This window comes from Scyliorhinus torazame, chromosome 3, assembly GCF_047496885.1.
Source record: "Scyliorhinus torazame isolate Kashiwa2021f chromosome 3, sScyTor2.1, whole genome shotgun sequence".
NCBI classification, from domain to species: domain Eukaryota; kingdom Metazoa; phylum Chordata; class Chondrichthyes; order Carcharhiniformes; family Scyliorhinidae; genus Scyliorhinus; species Scyliorhinus torazame.
In genome coordinates this window covers 187,466,484-187,487,441 of record NC_092709.1, presented here as the reverse complement: position 1 = coordinate 187,487,441, position 20,958 = coordinate 187,466,484, and the positions used below count along the sequence as shown (strand labels likewise).

The window sequence follows — 20,958 nt, the reverse complement described above, 5'->3', positions numbered from 1 at the left end:
GTCAATGGCTTCCATGTAAACTACATCAACTGCGCTACCCTCATCTGTACACTTGGTTACATGCTCAAAAACATCAATCAAATTTGTTAGGCATGACCTCCCTCTGACAAAGTCATGCTGACTATCATTAATCAAACCTTGATTCTCCAAGTGGAGATAGATTCTCTCCTTCAGAATCTTCTCCAGTAGTTTCCAAACCCCTGACTTCAGGCTCACTGATATGTAGTTCCCTGGCATGTCTCTACAACCTTTCTTAAATAGGTGTTCTCACTGTCCGTGTGTAGTTTGCACATTCTCCCAGTGTTTGATGGATTCGTCCCGACAACCCAAAGATGTGTAGGCTAGGTGGATTGGCCATGCTAAATTGCCCCTTAATTGGAAAAAACGAATTGGGTACTCTAAATTTTTTTTTGATTCAATAAAACCATCATAAATGTGGGATTTGGGACTTCTGGCAGCGGCCATGGAGTGAGTGGTCGCACATTTGGTGGCTCCCGCTGAAGGTGGATTTTTTGGTCTTTTCCCCACCCGAAGGGCAAAGTATTTGAGGGCAAAAGGTGCAGGTGTGGCTGGTGGATGGATCCACGGGCAAGGAGTGGTGCAAGGAAGAAAGAGCTGCGGAAGCAAGAGAGTCTTCATGGTGTGCCACAGGTAAACATGGCGGAGGACAAAGGGGCTATGCTGCCTGCCCAGTGGTCGATGGAGGAGTAAGTAGAGTTCCTAAATGATAAGTTTCAGCAACAGAGGAAAGAGGCCCTGGAAGACGGAGCCAGGGTGGTGGAACCGCTGAGATCTGGGATTGAGCGAGTGGAGCAGAGGCTGGAATCCCAAAGCCTAGCAATCCAGAAAGTAGAGGTGGCGGTGGGGGAGCACGAGGAGCAATTGGCCTCGTTGGTGGTTGAGGTGGGAGTGATGCGGGAGAGCCAGAAAAGGCTGAGGGAGAAGGTGGGAGGATTTGGAGAATAGCTCCAGAGGCAAAACCTAAGTATCGTTGGGATGCCTGAAGGCATTGAAGGTGCGGAGGCCACAGTGTATTTGGCAAGGATTCTGGAGAATTTGATGAGGATGGGGCCTTGGATCGGCCTCTGGAGGTGGACCGAGCGCACAGGGCACTGAGGAGGAGTCCGCAGACGGGGAGACCATCCTTCGATGGGTGAGGCGGACCACGAAATGTTTCTGGGAAAGGAACGAGCTGTGGGTGTACCATGACCTGGGCACATGGCTGGCGAAGAGGAGGACCAGGTTTAACCAGATTAAGGCTGCCCACTTCAAAAAGGGGTGATGTTTGGGGTGTTGTATCCGGCCTGCCCATGGGTGACTTTCCAGAAGGGAGAATTTTATTTTGACATAAAGTCGATGGAATTGATGAGGAACAATGAACTTGGAGGAGTGTGAGGACATTGAAGGTTAGAGGAGTTTTGTGTGCTTTTTAAAGTGTTTCGTGGTGGGATGTCAGGAGCAGGTTTTCACGGGAGGGTAAAAATGGTGAATGTGCCTTTTGTTACTCTTTTGGGATGGATGGCTGGGTTGGTTGGGGGGTCGGTTTGTGTGTGTGTTTCAGAACCCCCCAATCTTTGTCCCCAAGTCGTTTTTTCCGAAGGCCAAAGGACTGATCTCTGGGTTTGTGTGGGCGGGGAAGATCCTGCGGGTTAGGTGCGCTTTATTGAACCAGGGGGGGCTGGTGTTGGGGCAATGGAGACAGCATCTGGGGCTGGAGAGTGCCTCGGTGTGGCCGCCGATCTGTAATAATCATAGGTTTGCATTGGCGGGGCTGGAAGCAGGCAGGGATTGAAAGCTTTGGAGATTTGTTTATAGGGGGCAAATTTGCACAGTTGCTGGACCTGGAGGAAGTGTACGAGTTGCCCAGGGGGAATGGCTTTCGGAACCTGCAGGTTTGGGACTTTGTAAGGAGAGGTGCCGTCCTTTCCTGGGCTGCAACCCCTGGGGTTGCAGGGCAAGGTGCTACCGAAGGATGAAATAGGGGAGGGGAAGGTGTTGGATGTTTATAAGGAGTTGGAATGGGAGGGAGCCCTCTTAGGGGATATTAAGAGGAAATCGGAGGAGGAGCTGGCAGAGGAGGTAAGGGCTGAGACCTGGGTGGAGGCCCTGCAAAGGGTGAACATGTCCTCGTCATGTGCGAGGTTAAGCCTCATCAGGGTGCGTATGGCGATAGCAAGGATGAGCAGGTTCTTTGAGAGGGTAGAGGATAGTTGTGGGCGGTGTGCTGGGAAGCCCGCGAATCACGTCCATATGTTCTGGGCATGTCCGAGGCTGAAGGGGTTCTGGCAGGGGTTGGATGACGTGATGTCCGAGGTGCTGGGGGTGGAGATGGTCCAGAGGTGACTATATTCAGCGTGCTGGAAGACCCGGGAGTCGAGGGGGTTAGAGAGGCCGATGTTTTGGCCTTTGCTTCCCTGATAGCCCGGAGACGGATTTTGCTCGGGTGGCGGATGGTAAAATGGGGAAGGTAAGAGGATGTAGTGTCAGGGAAGCAAGGGGGGTAGTGGGTGTTGGTTGTTTATTGAATTGCTTGGTTGTTCTGATTTTTTTTTTGTATTTATGAAAATGCCTCAAATAAAAATATTTAACAAAATAAATAACAAAATAAATGTGGACTTTGAACAAATTGAGGTTATGAAAAGCTCCATCCAATTTCAATTCTTTCAAATTCATCCAGTTTCCTTACTATGATTCAGGAACAAAGAGTCTAGTATTTTATTTCCTAACAGAAACACATCCAGTCCTCTTTTAAGTACTGCCATGGCGCTTGGTTGGTAATATGTTTGACAAATCTATTACTCTTTTATTATAAAATTTCCTAAGATTCCGATTAACTGTGCTCTGCACTAATCATAAAACGTTATCCCAGACAGATCTTTCCTCAATCCAAATTCTTTGAAACAGAACAAATCTTACAGAACTCTTCGAGTTACCCTGTTCATTCTCCTCTTGAGAATAAAGTTTCAGCCTCCAACTTTAGGAATCCATCTCACAGGGACACCTTTATAGTTCTTTTTAGCCCAAAATGCTGTAATCAAAAAAGCCAGGGACATTGATGCCACAAGGGAAACTATAACCAAGTCACACATCATCCAGATTTGAGTGTATTGTTCTTTTTAAAGTTTCTTGAATTTAAAACCATAAAACCATCGCTACAAAGACTGCAGCGGCCAAGGAGAAAGAGCACCTGTGAACAATTAGGAATAGCGAGAAAATGCAGCCTTGCCAGCAATGTCTACACTCGCTCAAGAATGTATTTTAAAAATTGACTTTCTAAATCATCGATGCTCATTGAGAATGCATTTTTTCTTATAAATCATGTGTAAGAATTCCATAGATTCCACTTACTCCACACAGATGTCAAACCCTGGGACTTAGCTCACTCCTTCCAAACTTCCTGTCAGGCCACTTAAGGATCCTGCAGGACATGTTAAACTTTACATTTCACTCCTTGGGGTTACCAAACACTAGACATCCTTTCATAGTACAGCCATACTTCTACGACCAGACTCTCCCAAATTCTACCAATGTCTAGCAATGCCCAACCGCTGTTAACCTCCACATAACTACCTCCACTTTGCTATAAATTGTCAACCATTTTCCTTTTCAGGATTGAAAAAGATTAGATTAAAAATTAGCTGAAAAATAATCTACGCACCAAGGCCACGTCACGTCAGAATAAACTTAGCAGGATCGGAAATCATACAAACATTAAAAATTCCAGAATACTATGCAATATAAACTGAACTAAACTTCACCACAAATCATTGGTCCTGTGGCTGTGATAATATATTGTGCATTGTATGACACATAATTCTAGTTATAAAAAAGTATCCTGCAACCTATTGTGACCATGGGGGATATCATACCCGCATTGTTAAAAAGTATGGATTATAAATACAAGTGGGTTGACCTTGTAAGTGATGAGCAAGATGTGCTCACAAGCTAAATATAAATAACATTACTTGTGTCCTTTTGCCCTGTTTATACCACACATGGTTACTTAATTTATATGACTAAAGTTGAAACACAAATGACTATAAATGGAACCTAATGAATGTACTTGTAAAATGTGCTCTCATCAATCTGTAGTACCATCTCCATAAATGGGATACATAAATTTCAGAGTTAAGTAGGACGAGAACTTGCTCCACCCAAAGACCACGTATGATTATGTTAACATGAATGCTCCCCTGCACCCCGCTACACCAACTGGCAATCACCTTTATGAAGGGGCATTTTCCCCCTCGCTCCCCTGAAAAAGTATCCCTATAACTTACAGGCCTTCATAACATATTCTATTAAAGAATTTAATTAAGAGGTTAAACCATGGTTATCACAGGATGGAGATTTTAAAAATTACTGTGCAAAGATTGGACTATGTGTCCACAAATATTTTCAATCGCCTCTTCCTACCCCAGGCAGTGCTGATGACAGGATGATGCCGGGCAACAACAAAGTATGTTGCAATGAAGCTGCAATTCTGCTGTTTGCACTATTCCACTGCAACTACAAACAGTGCCCATTATTGAGTTGTGATGATTACTGTATTCATATTATCTTGTGAATTTTCAAAACATATTCCCCACATAAAACATCAAATGCAAAAAAAAAATACATGTAACAAAACAGCAAGATCATGAAACAAAAATTCAACTGTCCCTATTATTTTCAAATTAACAGCAGCATCTCACCTTAAGTTGTTCATGGTTTGGATTTTGCTGCAATAATAATGGGGAGGTTATGAGCACTCGCTGTTATTAGAGAGTAAATCTGACTGCAACTTCTGGCATATGTTGTTAAATGTGGAAATCCAGATGTTGCTTCCAGAGATACATTGTTCCATCAGTGAGTGCTGTTGCAGTCCTCACCCACAGACACTACATAAAAATCAGTAAAGGCATGAACATTGGGGAGTTATCTACCAGCTCTTCACGGAGGACAGCAAAAGTGCATTGTAGATTAAGTTTTTAATAGTGTAATAAAGGATAATTAATACTCAACAATCTCTATGGTCCTAAAAAATTAACATTATAAACGCACACACTTTCCTAGAAAAAAATTAAGGTTGGAGTTTTTTTTAAATTATCACTAATGGTTTTCCATCCATATCTCCTTATCGCACTCTTCCTTATTACCATCTGTGTTTCATAATCTTTATTTTGCTAACAAACAAAAGTTACATTTCCTGTTATTTTTTATTTTGGTTTTAAAATTTAGAGTATCCAATTCATTTTTCCCTAATTAAGGGGCAATGCAACATGGAAAATCCACCTACCCTGCACATCTTTTTGGGTTGTGGGGGGTGAAACTCACGAAGACACGGGAGAATGGTATGGCAGGGGGGTGGGCACGGGAGCAATAGGTCAGAAGGTGAGAGCATTGAGGGAGAACTAGGGAATAGGGACAGTGTGGCTCTGAGGCAGAGCAGACGGGGAGAAGTTGCTGAACACAGCGGGTCTGGTGGCCTGAAGTGCATATGTTTTAATGCAAGGAGCATTACGGGTAAGGCAGATGAACTTAGAGCTTGGATTACTACTTGGAACTATGATGTTGTTGCCATTACAGAGACCTGGTTGAGGGAAGGGCAGGATTGGCAGCTAAACGTTCCAGGATTTAGATGTTTCAGGCGGGATAGAGGGGGATGTAAAAGGGGAGGCGGAGTTGCGCTACTTGGTCGGGAGAATATCGCAGCTATACTGCGAGAGGACACCTCCGAGGGCAGTGAGGCTATATGGGTAGAAATCAGGAATAAGAAGGGTGCAGTCACAATGTTGGGGGTATACTACAGGCCTCCCAACAGCCAGCGGGAGATGGAGGAGCAGATAGGTAGACAGACTTTGGAAAAGAGTAAAAACAACAGGGTTGTGGTGATGGGAGACTTCAACTTCCCCAATATTGACTGGGACTCACTTAGTGCCAGGGGCTTAGATGGGGCGGAGTTTGTAAGGAGCATCCAGGAGGGCTTCTTAAAACAATATGTAAACAGTCCAACTAGGGAAGGGGCGGTACTGGACCTGGTATTGGGGAATGAGCCCGGCCAGGTGGTAGATGTTTCAGTAGGGGAGCATTTCGGTAACAGTGACCACAATTCAGTAAGTTTTAAAGTACTGGTGGACAAGGATAAGAGTGGTCCGAGGATGAATGTGCTAAATTGGGGGAAGGCTAATTATAACAATATTAGGCGGGAACTGAAGAACATAGATTGGGGGCGGATGTTTGAGGGCAAATCAACATCTGACATGTGGGAGGCTTCCAAGTGTCAGTTGAAAGGAATACAGGACAGGCATGTTCCTGTGAGGAAGAAAGATAAATACGGCAATTTTCGGGAACCTTGGATGACGAGTGATATTGTAGGCCTCGTCAAAAAGAAAAAGGAGGCATTTGTCAGGGCTAAAAGGCTGGGAACAGACGAAGCCTGTGTGGCATATAAGGAAAGTAGGAAGGAACTTAAGCAAGGAGTCAGGAGGGCTAGAAGGGGTCATGAAAAGTCATTGGCAAATAGGGTTAAGGAAAATCCCAAGGCTTTTTACACGTACATAAAAAGCAAGAGGGTAGCCAGGGAAAGGGTTGGCCCACTGAAGGATAGGCGCAAGGGAATCTATGTGTGGAGCCAGAGGAAATGGGCGAGGTACTAAATGAATACTTTGCATCAGTATTCACCAAAGAGAAGGAATTGGTAGATGTTGAGTCTGGAGAAGGGGGTGTAGATAGCCTGGGTCACATTGTGATCCAAAAAGACGAGGTGTTGGGTGTCTTAAAAAATATTAAGGTAGATAAGTCCCCAGGGCCGGATGGGATCTACCCCAGAATACTGAAGGAGGCTGGAGAGGAAATTGCTGAGGCCTTGACAGAAATCTTTGGATCCTCGCTGTCTTCAGGGGATGTCCCGGAGGACTGGAGAATAGCCAATGTTGTTCCTCTGTTTAAGAAGGGTAGCAAGGATAATCCCGGGAACTACAGGCCGGTGAGCCTTACTTCAGTGGTAGGGAAATTACTGGAGAGAATTCTTCGAGACAGGATCTACTCCCATTTGGAAGCAAATGGACGTATTAGTGAGAGGCAGCACGGTTTTGTGAAGGGAAGGTCGTGTCTCGCTAACTTGATAGAGTTTTTCGAGGAGGTCACTAAGATGATTGATGCAGGTAGGGCAGTAGATGTTGTCTATATGGACTTCAGTAAGGCCTTTGACAAGGTCCCTCATGGTAGACTAGTACAAAAGGTGAAGTCACACGGGATCAGGGGTGAACTGGCAAGGTGGATACAGAACTGGCTAGGCCATAGAAGGCAGAGGGTAGCAATGGAGGGATGCTTTTCTCATTGGAGGGCTGTGACCAGTGGTGTTCCACAGGGATCAGTGCTGGGACCTTTGCTCTTTGTAATATATATAAATGATTTGGAGGAAAATGTAACTGGTCTGATTAGTAAGTTTGCAGACGACACAGAGGTTGGTGGAATTGCGGATAGCGATGAGGACTGTCTGAGGATACAGCAGGATTTAGATTGTCTGGAGACTTGGGCGGAGAGCTGGCAGATGGAGTTTAATCCGGACAAATGTGAGGTAATGCATTTTGGAAGGGCTAATGCAGGCAGGGAATATACAGTGAATGGTAGAACCCTCAAGAGTATTGAAAGTCAAAGAGATCTAGGAATACAGGTCCACAGGTCATTGAAAGGGGCAACACAGGTGGAGAAGGTAGTCAAGAAGGCATACGGCTTGCTTGCCTTCATTGGCCGGGGCATTGAGTATAAGAATTGGCAAGTCATGTTGCAGCTGTATAGAACCTTAGTTAGGCCACACTTGGAGTATAGTGTTCAATTCTGGTCGCCACACTACCAGAAGGATGTGGAGGCTTTAGAGAGGGTGCAGAAGAGATTTACCAGAATGTTGCCTGGTATGGAGGGCATAAGCTATGAGGAGCGATTGAATAAACTCGGTTTGTTCTCACTGGAACGAAGGAGGTTGAGGGGCGACCTGATAGAGGTATACAAAATTATGAGGGGCATAGACAGAGTGGATAGTCAGAGGCTTTTCCCCAGGGTAGAGGGGTCAATTACTAGGGGGCATAGGTTTAAGGTGAGAGGGGCAAAGTTTAGAGTAGATGTACGAGGCAAGTTTTTTACGCAGAGGGTAGTGGGTGCCTGGAACTCACTACCGGAGGAGGTAGTGGAAGCAGGGAAGATAGGGACATTTAAGGGGCATCTTGACAAATATATGAATAGGATGGGAATAGAAGGATACGGACCCAGGAAGTGTAGAAGATTGTAGTTTAGTCGGGCAGTATGGTCGGCACGGGCTTGGAGGGCCGAAGGGCCTGTTCCTGTGCTGTACATTTCTTTGTTCTTTGTTTGTTCTTTGAATGTGCAAACTCCACACGGACAGTGACCCGGGGCCGGGATCAGTTACAATTCCTGCTTTTTGCTTCTTGGTTTAAACTCTGCTCAATAAGGATTCTTCAATCCGACTGATTGAAATGCTTGTTGTTATATGCCCTCCTGAGTGATGTCAAGGGATTCCCTGTATAGGGTGCCGCCATGAAACAGATACAAGCACATGGAAGTCTGTGGTGAACTATCTTCAATATGCCCATTGTACAGAATCTCACTTAAAAGATATGACAAAAATAATCTGATAATCTATGCCTTCACCAGAGCCAACATTTTGGCGGCCAGAGTACATTTTTTAAATTCTTTCTTGGGATGTGGGTGTCGCTGGCTGGGTCAGCATTTGTTGCCCATCCCTAATTGCCCTTGGACTGAGTGGCTTGCTGGGCCATTTCAGTGGCGGGGCGGTTAAGAGTCAACCTGTGGGTTTGGAGTTACATGTAGGCCAGGCCGGATAAGGACGGCAGATTTCCTTCCCTAAAGGACATTTGTGAACCAGATGAGTTTTTTACGACCATCGACCATGGTTTCATGGTCATCATTAGACTTTTAATTCCAGGTATATATTGAATGCAGACTTCACCAATGGCCATGGTGGGATTCGAACCCGGACCCCAGAGCATTACTAATCCAGTGACAATACCACTAGGCCACCCCACACCTTTTATTTATTAGCTTTCCAAGTTTTTTAAAATATAAATTTAGAGTACCCAATTCATTTTTTCCAATTAATGAGAAATTTAGCATGGCAAATCCACCTACCCTGCACATCTTTGAGTTGTTGGGGTGAAACGCACGCAAACACGGGGAGAATGTGCAAACTCCACACGGACAGTGACCCAGAGCCGGGATCGAACCTGGGACCTCGGCGCCATGAGGCAGCAGTGCTAATTACTGCACCACAGAGCTGCCCAATTAGCTTCCCAAGTTAAAATGTGTTTTCCATTCTCGCTCGTAAGAAAAATTATGAAATCAGCTTCATCAGAAGATAGATTAGCATATGATGCATCACGGAAAATAACTAGCTTTATGTTCTTTAGGTCATCCAAGGATGAGGAGACATTTATCAGATATCATTATTAAAAATATTTTATTTGGCCTTAAAACATTCTCCACTTTAATGTTTCAATGTAATGTTTAACTCCAGCATATCAAAAGCAGCATCAGGTATAGTCTGACTGCACAATCAGTTCAACCAACCTATCAAACTTTGCAATTGCTCTGTCACTTCATTAACAATAATTATCTTTCTGTGATGCCCCAGTATCACTAAATAGGATGGGAGAAACACTCTCGATAGCACTGTTGATTTAAAGCTATTCCAGATCTACTTTACATCAGGCGAGATTCTTTTGCCTCCCCGCAGCGTGTTTCTCAGGCGGCGGGATCTTCTGGTCCTGGTGCTGTCAATGGAATTGCCCATAAAATCCACCCCACTTTGCCAGGAAACCTGTGGCGGGGTGTTCGATGGCGGGACCTGAAGATCCTGCCAGCATGAACAGCCACAAGATCTTGCCCTTAATGTCGAAACCAATATGCCTAAAACCTCCATAAGCCGACTCCCAATTATAAATTCTACTCTACTCCTATTTCTAATGCATTTCTCAAATTCCACAGCATAACTCCACAAAAGAAATATTCAAAATACATCATTAAAACACCCAAGCAGGGCAGCATGGTGGCAAAGTGGTTAGCATTGCTGCCTCACGGCGCCGAGGTTCCAGGTTCGTACCGGCTCTGGTTTACTGCCGTGTGGAGTTTGCACATTCTCCCCATGTTTGCGTGGGTTTTGCCCCCACAACCCAAAAGATGTGCAGGGTAGGTGGCTTGGCCATGCTAAATTGCCCCTTAATTGGAGAAAAATTAATTGGGTACTCTAAATTTATTTTTATTGAATAAAACACCCAAGCCTTTTCCTTTATGATACCAATAAAACTTTTTTGTTCCAATATGTTCACGGGATGTGGGTGTCACTGGTTAGGCCAACATTTATTATCCATCCCTAATTGCCCTTAAGATGATGGTGGGCTCTCTTGAACTGCTGCCGTCCATGCGGTGTAGGTACAACCAGTATTGTTCGGGAGGGAATTCGGGCAGTTCAAGATTCCGACCCAGCGAAACTGAAGGAATGGTGATATAGTTCCAAGTCAAGATAGTGTGGCTTGGAGAGCAATTTGAAGATAGCAGTGTTCCCCTGCCTTTGCTGTACTTGTCCTTCTAAGTGTTGGAGGTTTAAGGGGCGCTGTCAAAGGAGCCTTGCTGAGTAGCAGCTGCAGTGCATCTTATAGATGGTACACATAGCTGACACTGTGCGTTGGTGGTGGAGGAAGTGACTGTTTAAGGTATCATAGTCATAGAGTTAACAGTCATACAGTACAGAGGAGGCCCTTCGGCCCAATAAGTCTGCGCCAAAAGCGCATGGTGGAACAGTGGTTACCACTGCTGCCTCACAGCTCCAGGGACCTGGGTTCAATTCCGGCCTCGGGTGACTGTGTGGAGTTTTTTTATCCCTGTGTCTGCGTGGGTTTCGACCGGATGCTCTGGTTTCCTCCCACAGTCCAAAGGTGTGCGGGTTAGGTGGATTGGCCATGCTAAATTGCCCCTTAAGTGTCAAAAAGGTTACGTGGGGTTGCTGGGTTACGGGGATAGGATGGAGGCGTAGGCTTAAGTAAGGTGCTCTTTCCAGGGTGCAGGCTCGATGGACCAAATGGCCTCCTTCTTCTGCACTGTAAATTCTATTATAAAAATACACCAAATCCACACCAATCCCGCTTTCCAGCACTTGTTCGATAACCTTGAATGTTATGACATTTCAAGTGCTCATCCATGTACTTTTTAAAGGTTGTGAGATTTCCTGTCTCGAATCCAGGTTGTGCATTCCAAACTCAGACCACATTCTGAATGAAAAAATAGGTGGTGGAAGTGGTGCCAATCAAGTGGGATGCTTTGTCCAGGATGGTATCAAGCTTCTTGAGTGTGAGGTGCAATCATCCAGGCAAGTGGTGAGTATTCCGTCACACTTGTGCCTTGCAGATGGTGAACAGGCTTTTGGAAGTCAGGTGTAAGAATTCCCAACATCTGACTTGCTCTTCATAGAATCATAGAATTTACAGTGCAGAAGGAGGCTATTCGGTCCATCGAGTCTGCACCGGCCCCTGGAAAGAGCACCCCACTTAAGCCCACACCTCCACCCTATCCCAGTAACCCACTGAACCCAAGAGCAATTTATCATGGCCAATCCACCTAACCTGCACATCTTTAGACAGTGGGAGGAAACCGGGGCACCTAGAGGAAACCCACGCAGACACAGGGAGAATGTGCAGACTCCGCACAGATAGTGATCCAAGCCAGAAATCGAACCTGGGACCCTGAAGCTGTGAAGCAACTGTGCTAACTACTGTGCTACCTCACTGTCCAAATTATTGCTACAATATTTGAAATGTTCAGTTTCTGGTGAATGGTTGGTTGTGGGGGATTCACTGATGGAAATGTCATTAAATGTCATGGGAAGACAGTTAGATTCTCTTCTGCTAGAAATGGCCATTGCCTGGCATTTGTGTGACACAAATGTTACTTGCTTATCAGCCCAACATTACCAGTCAGGAATCTGCTTGGTAAATCATCGCTGCATCCCTCCTTAGCAAGAACATCCTTCCTCAGATAAGGAGACCAAAACTGCACACAATATTCCAGGTGTGGTCTCACCAAGCCCTGCAGCAAGACATCTCTGCTCCGTATTCAAATCCTCTCGCTAGGAAGGCCACCATAGTATTTGCTTTCTTTGCAGCCTGCTGCATCTACATACTTAATTTCAGGGATCCCTAATTGAATTTTATCAAATCTTGTTATGATTTGGGTCAAAACCTGTAACTTTCTTTCAAAAATAAATCAGAAATCCCAATTATTTACTGAAAGAATGAAGCCACAAGATTCCTGTTAAAACAGACAAATGTTTACTATACAAGAGTTAAACAATGCATATACAAAATGCGATCTTGGGCCCTCCTGTCATCTAAAAGCCAAAATCAACACAAGTTAAACATTAATGAATAGGCAAATTTCAATCATTTATAAATAAAATTATAAATTAAATGGCAGATCAACTAAGGCAGACAGGGTTCTGAAGAAGTCATATTGGACTCAGTTTTTCTCTCCACAGATGCTGCCAGAGCCACTGAGATTTAAAAAAAAAAAAAATTTAGAGTACCCAATTATTTTTTTCCAATTAAGGGGCAATTTAATGTGGTCAATCCACCTAACCTGCACATCTTTAGGTTGTGGGGTTGACACCCACACAGACGTCGGCAGAATGTGGAAACTCCAAGACCCACTGAGATTTCTCAGTATTTTCGTTTTTTTCAACTGAGACAGGTCAGGCTTGGCAGTTCACTCAGAACATGTGTCATGAGTCAATGTCACAAAGTCCTTCAAATTGCTGTCTTCCTCACGAACAATTTCAGTTCTCTTCTTCTAGGATTTAGCTCTACGCCCCTCCAACAGCACACTATAACCAGGCCCTGTACCACAGGCACAGTCTCCACTAAATATGGTACATGTCTGCAGAACTTCACCAATTCAGATTACAACAGCCTGAATGGCGTTGATCCACTAATGTTTTCTTCAAGCAATAGAAACAGCTACAGTAACTGGATATTAGCCTATACTCAGCTTCTAAATCTAGCCTCTACCTTCTTCAGCCTGCCTGTATAGCACCACTGGGATTATCACCTTCATCTGGGCTCTGATAGCAAGTGTCTTTTTTTTAATAGTTTCAACCGTTTCAATTTCCCCTGAAATCTTGGTTTGTAATTTCATGAACTGGGGGAGGCAGTTTTCTGTGTTTCCCTTTCTGGTTTTCCTTTTCATTTATGGCTTGGCTCAATCAATACAAAGACTGCAAAGTGGCAGAGTTGGATTGCCACTCCACTCCTATGTATTTAACTGGAAATGAAGCTGCTCCTTTCTCATTTGTCCTTCTGACTCAGGCCAGGCGAGAACAGTGTAGTCCAATGGGTTCCTAAGGCCTGTCGAGTACAGCTGAATTAGAGGCAAGGAAAGCCAGGCCTCATTTTTTACGGCACTATGTGCTGTAAACAGGTACGTTTAAAGGTCCAGCCACTCTCAAATCCTGGGAGACGGTAATTGTATGTGTGTCAATGGAGGGTGTCGGGTTGGGGTGGTCAGGGAGGGTGGGGAAGGGCAGTCAGCCGGTCCTATGGAGAAGTATGGGGGGGGGGGCAGAAGGGTGGCAGTGGAGAAGGTGCAGGGCCTTGGCGGTTAGAGTGTTGTCTGAGGGACATCAGAGTGTGTGCGTGCGAGAGAGATGTGATTGAGTGTGTGCAAGAGACGAGAGTGAGTGCGTGTCTGCACGCAAGAGATAAGAGTGTATGTGCATGCATGCAAGTGATGAGAACGAGCACATGTAAGTGTATGTGTGTGACAGATGAGTGAGTGTGTGTGAGCAAGTGTATGAGAGTGATGAGTGTGTCGAGAGTGTGTGAGTGTGTGTCAGTGTGTGGGAGAAAGCCGAGAGTGTGCGTCCAATATGAGAATCCAGCATTCCAGCCGCACTCTTCCCATTTTGAAACAAAGGAGCAGCAACCATCCTCCCATTAGAAATGACAAAAAAGGTATGACCCAAGTACTTTTTTAAAAACAGAACTTTTTAAATTATGGTAAATATATCATACAAGATCTAGAAAATACTTCTATGAATTGGGTTATTCTATGTTAAGACCTATTGCGTAAAACAATAATTTTTTTTAAAGTTTGGCTCATCAACACAATAAGAATGTTTCTCAGAGGTTCCTTCAGTACCAATTGGAGGTCAAAAGGGTTCAGTGGCTGGAAAAGTTTGGGAAACCCTGCTTGGTATAACTTTCAAGTGGCAAAGAAGCTTTAGCCAAATCTAAAGTGGAATATTTAAGCTTTGTCTGACATAACAAAGAAAAGTAACTCACATTTAAAGAATAAAAATAAACAAAAGATTTAATAAATACGGGAGCAAACCAAATTTTATAGGAACAGTTAGATATTCATCTATAATGTTGAGTGAAAAATGGGGTGGCACGGTGGCTAGCAATTGCTGCTTCACGGCGGGCGCTGAGGACCCGGGTTCGATCTCGGCCCTGGGTCACTGTCTGAGTGTAATTTGCACATTTTCCCCGTGTCTGCGTGGGTCTCACCCCCACAAACCAAAGAGGTGCAGAGTAGGTGGATTGGCCATGCTAAATTGCCCCTTAATTGGAAAAAAAAGAGAATTGAGTACTCTAAATGTTTTTAAATGTTGAGTGATACGTTACATAAACAAGGTGAGTAAACACAAACGTAAAAATTATTTTGAATAATTTTATTAAATAGCTTCAGTATTTGGTTTTAACATACTATAATGAGCTTTGCCACATCACACAGGTTGCTTGCTCACCTTCTTGGCCAGGACTCCAGTGAGCGTGTGGCATATTATAGCAAGTTTTCCCACCTCTGGCAACAGATGTGTTGAGAAAAATTACAATAAAATTTAGCCATGCATTTATTAAATTGCAGCACTTCTATTACAAATTCATCTAACACTGGGTATATTTTGAGCCAGAAAACATCAATTCCCTCTTCAAAGCACAATTTGAAGCATCAGAAAATCAAAAGGTAACTCAAGTTCCAAGGCATCATTACAATATTTCCAGCCCACCTTGGGCTGACAAACATTAAAGTGACAAAAGATGAAGCAGCATTTCATATTTCAAAGAAACTGACATTCTTTACAAGATATTTACAGAAACATCCAGACTACACAAGACATTTCCAAATAGCTTTTACTAACCATAACTATGTAAGGCTTCATCTCCCAGGCCTGTGTATTTGTGTTATCGATTATAATAGGAGAATAGCCTTCCTCCATGGCTTCTTTGGCTGAAATAAAATATTATAATTAAATTTTACTCAAAGGTTCAAAATGAATGACAACATGTGCATATGACTTGAGACTCAAGTTTTAAATTGCAACAGACAATAAACTTAGCTTATCTGCTCATATTTACTTTGAATCTACTATAGATGAAAATATTACACAAATATTTCAAAAATCGAATTTAGGAATGCAAATCTCAGTTTACACCAAGATCCTTTTTAAATAAAAAGGCATCAGTTTTGTGAAAAAAGTAATGTTTCCTTTGTAATCCCTCTTGGATTGATTTTCCACCAAAATTGAATGTTTGGTATTCACATACTGTAAATTCAGCAACCTTGATTTATACAGAATGCTACTTGGCAGAGGGTCTAGCAATGCAAAAATAATATTTTTCCCAGTTTTCACATTCAATGCCTCAATCACACTTTTGAGATTACAACCAATGTAAATATATCTCTACTCGAATATCCCTTTAATCCCAAACTCAGAACAATATTAACATTGCCATTGTTTTTCATTTGCTCCACCAGCCATCACATTGGCCATTTTCTCTTCTATTGTCTGCTGAAACAAGTACAAGTCCACAGCTTCTGCCATACCAAACCCAAGTGATCATTTCTCACTTATGAATCTAGATAGGCAGTGATGATCGGCAAATAAACCATGTGAAGCATTACAGGCAAACCCAAACATGCTCTCTGGCATCTGCATGCCAACAGGAGTTTCTGGTTTGCGAAAAGGTAGAGTGGGGGGTGGAAAGTTGGAGAAGTTTTGGTCATCAAGATAGCAATTACTATCAACGTCTATCAGATTATGCACTTGGCTGCAATTTTTCAAAGTGTTTCTTTCACAAACAGCATTTATAAATATGAAAGATAATTTCAACTTGTGGTCCAGCCAGGATTTAAAACTGGACCTTAAGGGGTGCAAGAATAGTGGGTAAACCCATTTTGTTGTCAAGTTTTCCCCCTTTCAATTAAAAACACTTTTTGAACAAGATGGGGTTATGGCAAGAGTGGCAGTTAACTGTTATCAGCTGTCTGTGAATAGGAAGCTGAGTTAGCAGTTGCAACTTGGGTGTGACTTAAAGTCTATATAAGTAAACAGTATCTCGTGTGCAGAGAGCAGCTGTACAATGTTAAGAAGGTGCTAGCTGCAAGCTGCAAAGGGGGCGACAGGGGGGACAGGGAGAGAGAGAGAGAGAGTGAGAGAGAGATAGTTTGAGGAATAGAGACTTTTCTCTGTCGTCAGGATCGAGAGTCCCAAAGGCTGTGTGTCCTACCTGGTGCCCAGGTTGGAATCATAGAATCAAGTATCATAGAATTTACAGTGCAGAAGGAGGCTATCGAGTCTGCACCGACCCACTGAAAGAGCACCCCACTTAAGCCCACACCTCCACCCAATCCCCGTAACCCAGTAACCCCACATAACCTTTTGGACACTAAGGAGCAATTTAGCTTGGCCAATCCACCTAACCTACACATCTTTGGACTGTGGGAGGAAACTGAAGCACCCGGTAGAAACCCATGCAGACACAGGGAGAAAGTGTAAACTCCTCGCTGTCACCCGAGGCCAGAATTAAACCCGGGTCCCGGGAGCTGTGATGCAGAAGTGCTAACCACTCTGCCGCCTTGCTGCCCTCAAGGATATCTCATCTGGCTGCAGAGGTACGTGGAAGTGGGAAAAATAGGATAACTAGTGGTTTAAACTAAATTGGGAGGTTCAGTTTCACGGAAATTAAAAAAATCAAAGTGTAAAGAGAAAGTAGCAGCACAGGTTAACTGTGAAGAGGCTAATTGTTTACCAGATAATCAAGAACAGGGAAAATTAATTGAACAAATTTAAAGGTTATGTATCTGAATGTGCGTAGCGTTTGGAATAAAACTAATGAGCTAACAATGCAATAGAGACAATGGGTTATGGTTTGGTAGCGATTACGGAGATATGGTTACTGGGAGACCAGGTCTGGGAGTTGAATGTCAACTGTCAAACTATGTTTCAAAAGGATAGACCAAAAGAGAAACGAGGTGCTGTAGCTCCTTTACTAAAGAAAGGGATCAGTGCTGTAGTGAGAAATGTTATTTGCACTGGCGATCAAAATGTAGAAACAGCTTTGGTAGAAATAAAAGCAAAGAGAAAAAGTCCCTGGTGGAAGTAATCTATAGGATCCTTGATAGCAGTTCCACAGTGGGACGCAGTACACTGAGGGCTTATAACAAAGGTACTTCGATAATCATGGGTGATTTCCGAGGTGGCACAGTGGTTAGCACTGCTGCCTCATAGCCCCATGGACCCGGATTCAATTCTGGCCTCAGGTGATTGTCTGTGTGGAGCTTGCATGCCCTCCCAGTGTCCTCCGGGTGCTTCGGTTTCCTCCCATACAAAAGATGTGCAGATTTGGTGGATTGGTTATGCTAAATTCCCGACTGCCAGAAAGGTTAGATTGGGTTACTGGGTTAAGGGGGTGGGGTAGAGGCGTGGGCTTCAGTAGAGTGCTCTTTTCAAGGGCCGGTGCAGACTCCATGGGCAGAATGGCCTCCTCCTTCTGCACCGTAGGGATTCTATGATTCAATTCTACGCTTAAAGACTGGATTAATCAAATTGGCAAGGGTAGCCTCGAGGGAGAGTTCATAGTGTATTAGAGATTGTTTCTGAGAACAATATGTTGTTGTTGAACCAACCAGGAACTGGCTGCTTTAGATTTTGTATAGTGTATACTAAATTACACAATATAGTATTGAGATGGGATTAATTAATGATCTTGTAGGAAAGGATCCTCGACGGAACAGTGATCACTGCATGCTTGAATTTCAATAAACGTGAGTCCCACACTAGTATTCTGGTGCTAAACCAAGATAATTACAAAGGCATGAGGACAGATTTACTCTCAGTGGACTGGGCAGAAGGACTAAAGGTAGGAAAGTTGATGAATAGTAGCAAATATTTAAGGAGATACTCAATTCAAAGAAGTAAAAGATTGCATTCGGGTGAAAATTCATTTGCAGCTGGAGCAAGGAGGGAGATAACAACGGCAGAAACTTGGACATACCATATTGCAAAGGTCAGTGGCAGGCTGGAGGACTGGGAAACTTTTTAAGACCAACAGAGGATTACTAAAAAAAGTCATAAAAAAAGAGCACGGTAAATTATGAAAGAAATTAGTACAAAATAAAAAGAGAATAGCAAAAGATTCCATAAGTATTTAAAAAGGAAATCGGTAGCTAAAGTCAACATTGGTCTCTTAGAGGTCAAGACTGGGAGTTAATAATGGGGAACACAGCATAGGCAGAAACATTAAATCAAGATTTTGCCTCCTTTTTCACAGTGGAGGACATGAGAACCATTCCTATAGTCACGGGTAATGCAGACGTTGTTGAAAAGGAGCAATTTAAACAATCTCCATACAAGGGGAAAAAGTACTGAGCAAACTATTGGATTAAAAGCAGGCAAGCCCCTAAGGGCTGATGGCCTATATCCTAGGGTCTTAAAGGAAGTGGCAACAGAGATGGTGATGGCATTGGTTATAATATTCAGGAGTTAAATTAGGAAGTACCTCTATACACAAAGGATGGTAAAAGTTTGGAACTCTCTTCTGCAATACCCTTTGGCTCACAAACATTTAAGGTATATGGGACAAAGTTACTCTGCAGATCATCCATAATCTCGCCCAATGGCAGACCAGAATCATAGAATTTACAGTGCAGAAGGAGGCCATTTGGCCATCAAGTTTGCACCGGTCCTTGGAAAGAGCACCCTGCCTAAGCCCACACCTCTACCCTATCCCCATAACCCACCCAACCTTTTTTGGACACTAAAGGCAATTTAGCATAGCCAATCCACCTAACCTGCACATCTTTGCACTGTGGGAGGAAACCGGAGCACCCGCAGGAAACCCACGCAGACATGGGGAGAATGTGCAGACTCCACACAGACAGGGACCCAAGCCGGGAATCGAACCTGGGACCCTGGAGCTTTGAAGCTCGAGGGGCTAAATGATAACGAAGAAATTAATGGTACTAAAATCCCCAGGACCTGGTTGTTTCCACCCAAGGGTGTTAAAGAAGTAGAGGAGCACATTGGAGATCTTCAAAATTCCCTAGATTCCAGAGTTGTCCCTCCTGGGTTAGAAAATTGCTCATGTCACTCTGCTTTTTAAGAAGGGCAAAAGAGGAAAATCAGGGATCTACAGACCACATATGTTGGAATCTATAATGAAGGGTGGGGTAAGTGAACACAAATTTTCAGTGAAACATGGAGAGCCAACATGGGTTCATGATGGACAGGTCGTGCCTGACAAACCTCATTGAAGTTTTGAAGAGGAGACCAAGGTAGTGTACAGAGGAATGGTTATGAATATTATTTATGTGGACTTCCAGAAGGCAGTTAATAAAGTCCCACATAAAAGACTGTTAACTAAGATGGAAGCCCATGAAGTTGAGGGCAAATTACTGACATGGCTGGGAAATTGGTTGAATGACAGGCGACAGAGTGGGGATAATGGGTAAGGTAAGTACTCTGATGGCAGGATGCGACTACCCAGGGATGTGTTAGGGTTTGAATGTTCTCATTGTTCATTAATGACTTGGATAATGGCATAGAAATTCATATATCCAAATTTGTTAATGACACAAAGCTGGGTGGCATGGTAGACGCGCATAAAATTATGAAGAGATAGTGATGGACGAGGTGAATGGGCAAAAATGTGGTAGATGGATTTCAATGTAAGCATAAGGTTATTCATTTTTGACCAAAAAGGATAGATCAGGGTACTTTCTAGATGGGTATGAGATAAATTCAGTGAATATCCAAAGAGATCCAAGAGCTCAGATGCGTAGAGCTTTAAAATACCACAAACAAGTGCAGCAAGTAATCAAGAAGACCAATGGAATGCTGGTGGTCTTATCTAGAGGACTGGAGTATAAGGACGTAGAATTTATGCTGCAGCTTTACAAAACCTCGGTTAGACCCCACAGACCCCACTTGGGAGTACTGAGCAACTCTGGGCACCACACTTTAGTAAGGGTATTTTGGCATTGGAGGGAGTTCAGCGTAGATTTACAAGAATGATACCTGGACTTCAGCGATTAAGTTATGAGGAGAGATTATACAATTTAGGCCAATTTTATCTAGAATTGAGATGTAGTAATCTAATCAAAGTTCACAAGATAGTAACAGGAAAAGACAGGGTAGATAAAGATACTGTTTCCACCAGTTGGAAATTATAGAATTGGGGGGCATTGTCTAGAAATTATGGCCAGACCATTGAGAGCTGTTGGGAAGCACTTCTACACAAAAAGTGTGGTAGAAGTTCAGAACTCTCTTCCACAAAGGGCAATTGATGGTAGATCAGTTGTCAATTTTAAATCTGAGCTAGATAAATTTTGGTTGAGTAATGGGATTAAGGGATATGGGCCAAAGCCTGGTATATGGAGTTAGGCCACAGATCAGCTCTGAATGGCGGAATGGGTCAAGGGGCTGAATGGCCTCTTTTCCTATGTACTCCTGTTCCCATGGGAGAAAATAATATGTCAAGCTTGCACTGCATCCTAACATAAAACCATTAGTGCCCCACAACCTCAGTTTTATTTTACTGACTAAATGAAAACCATAAGATATCCCGTCTCACTCTTGTGTGCCTTAAAATTTAAAGATGACAGCATCTTTTTTAA

General features: G+C 43.5%; 1 protein-coding gene across 1 annotated transcript in view; it reads right to left on the bottom strand.

Moving 5' to 3' along the window:
* n4bp2 (NEDD4 binding protein 2) overlaps nt 1-20,958 on the bottom strand; it is a 164,990-nt gene that overhangs the window by 91,178 nt on the left and 52,854 nt on the right. The window contains exon 4 of the mRNA XM_072496602.1: nt 15,203-15,291. Coding sequence (XP_072352703.1) covers nt 15,203-15,291 — 89 coding nt within the window. The remainder of the gene's footprint in view (nt 1-15,202; nt 15,292-20,958) is intronic.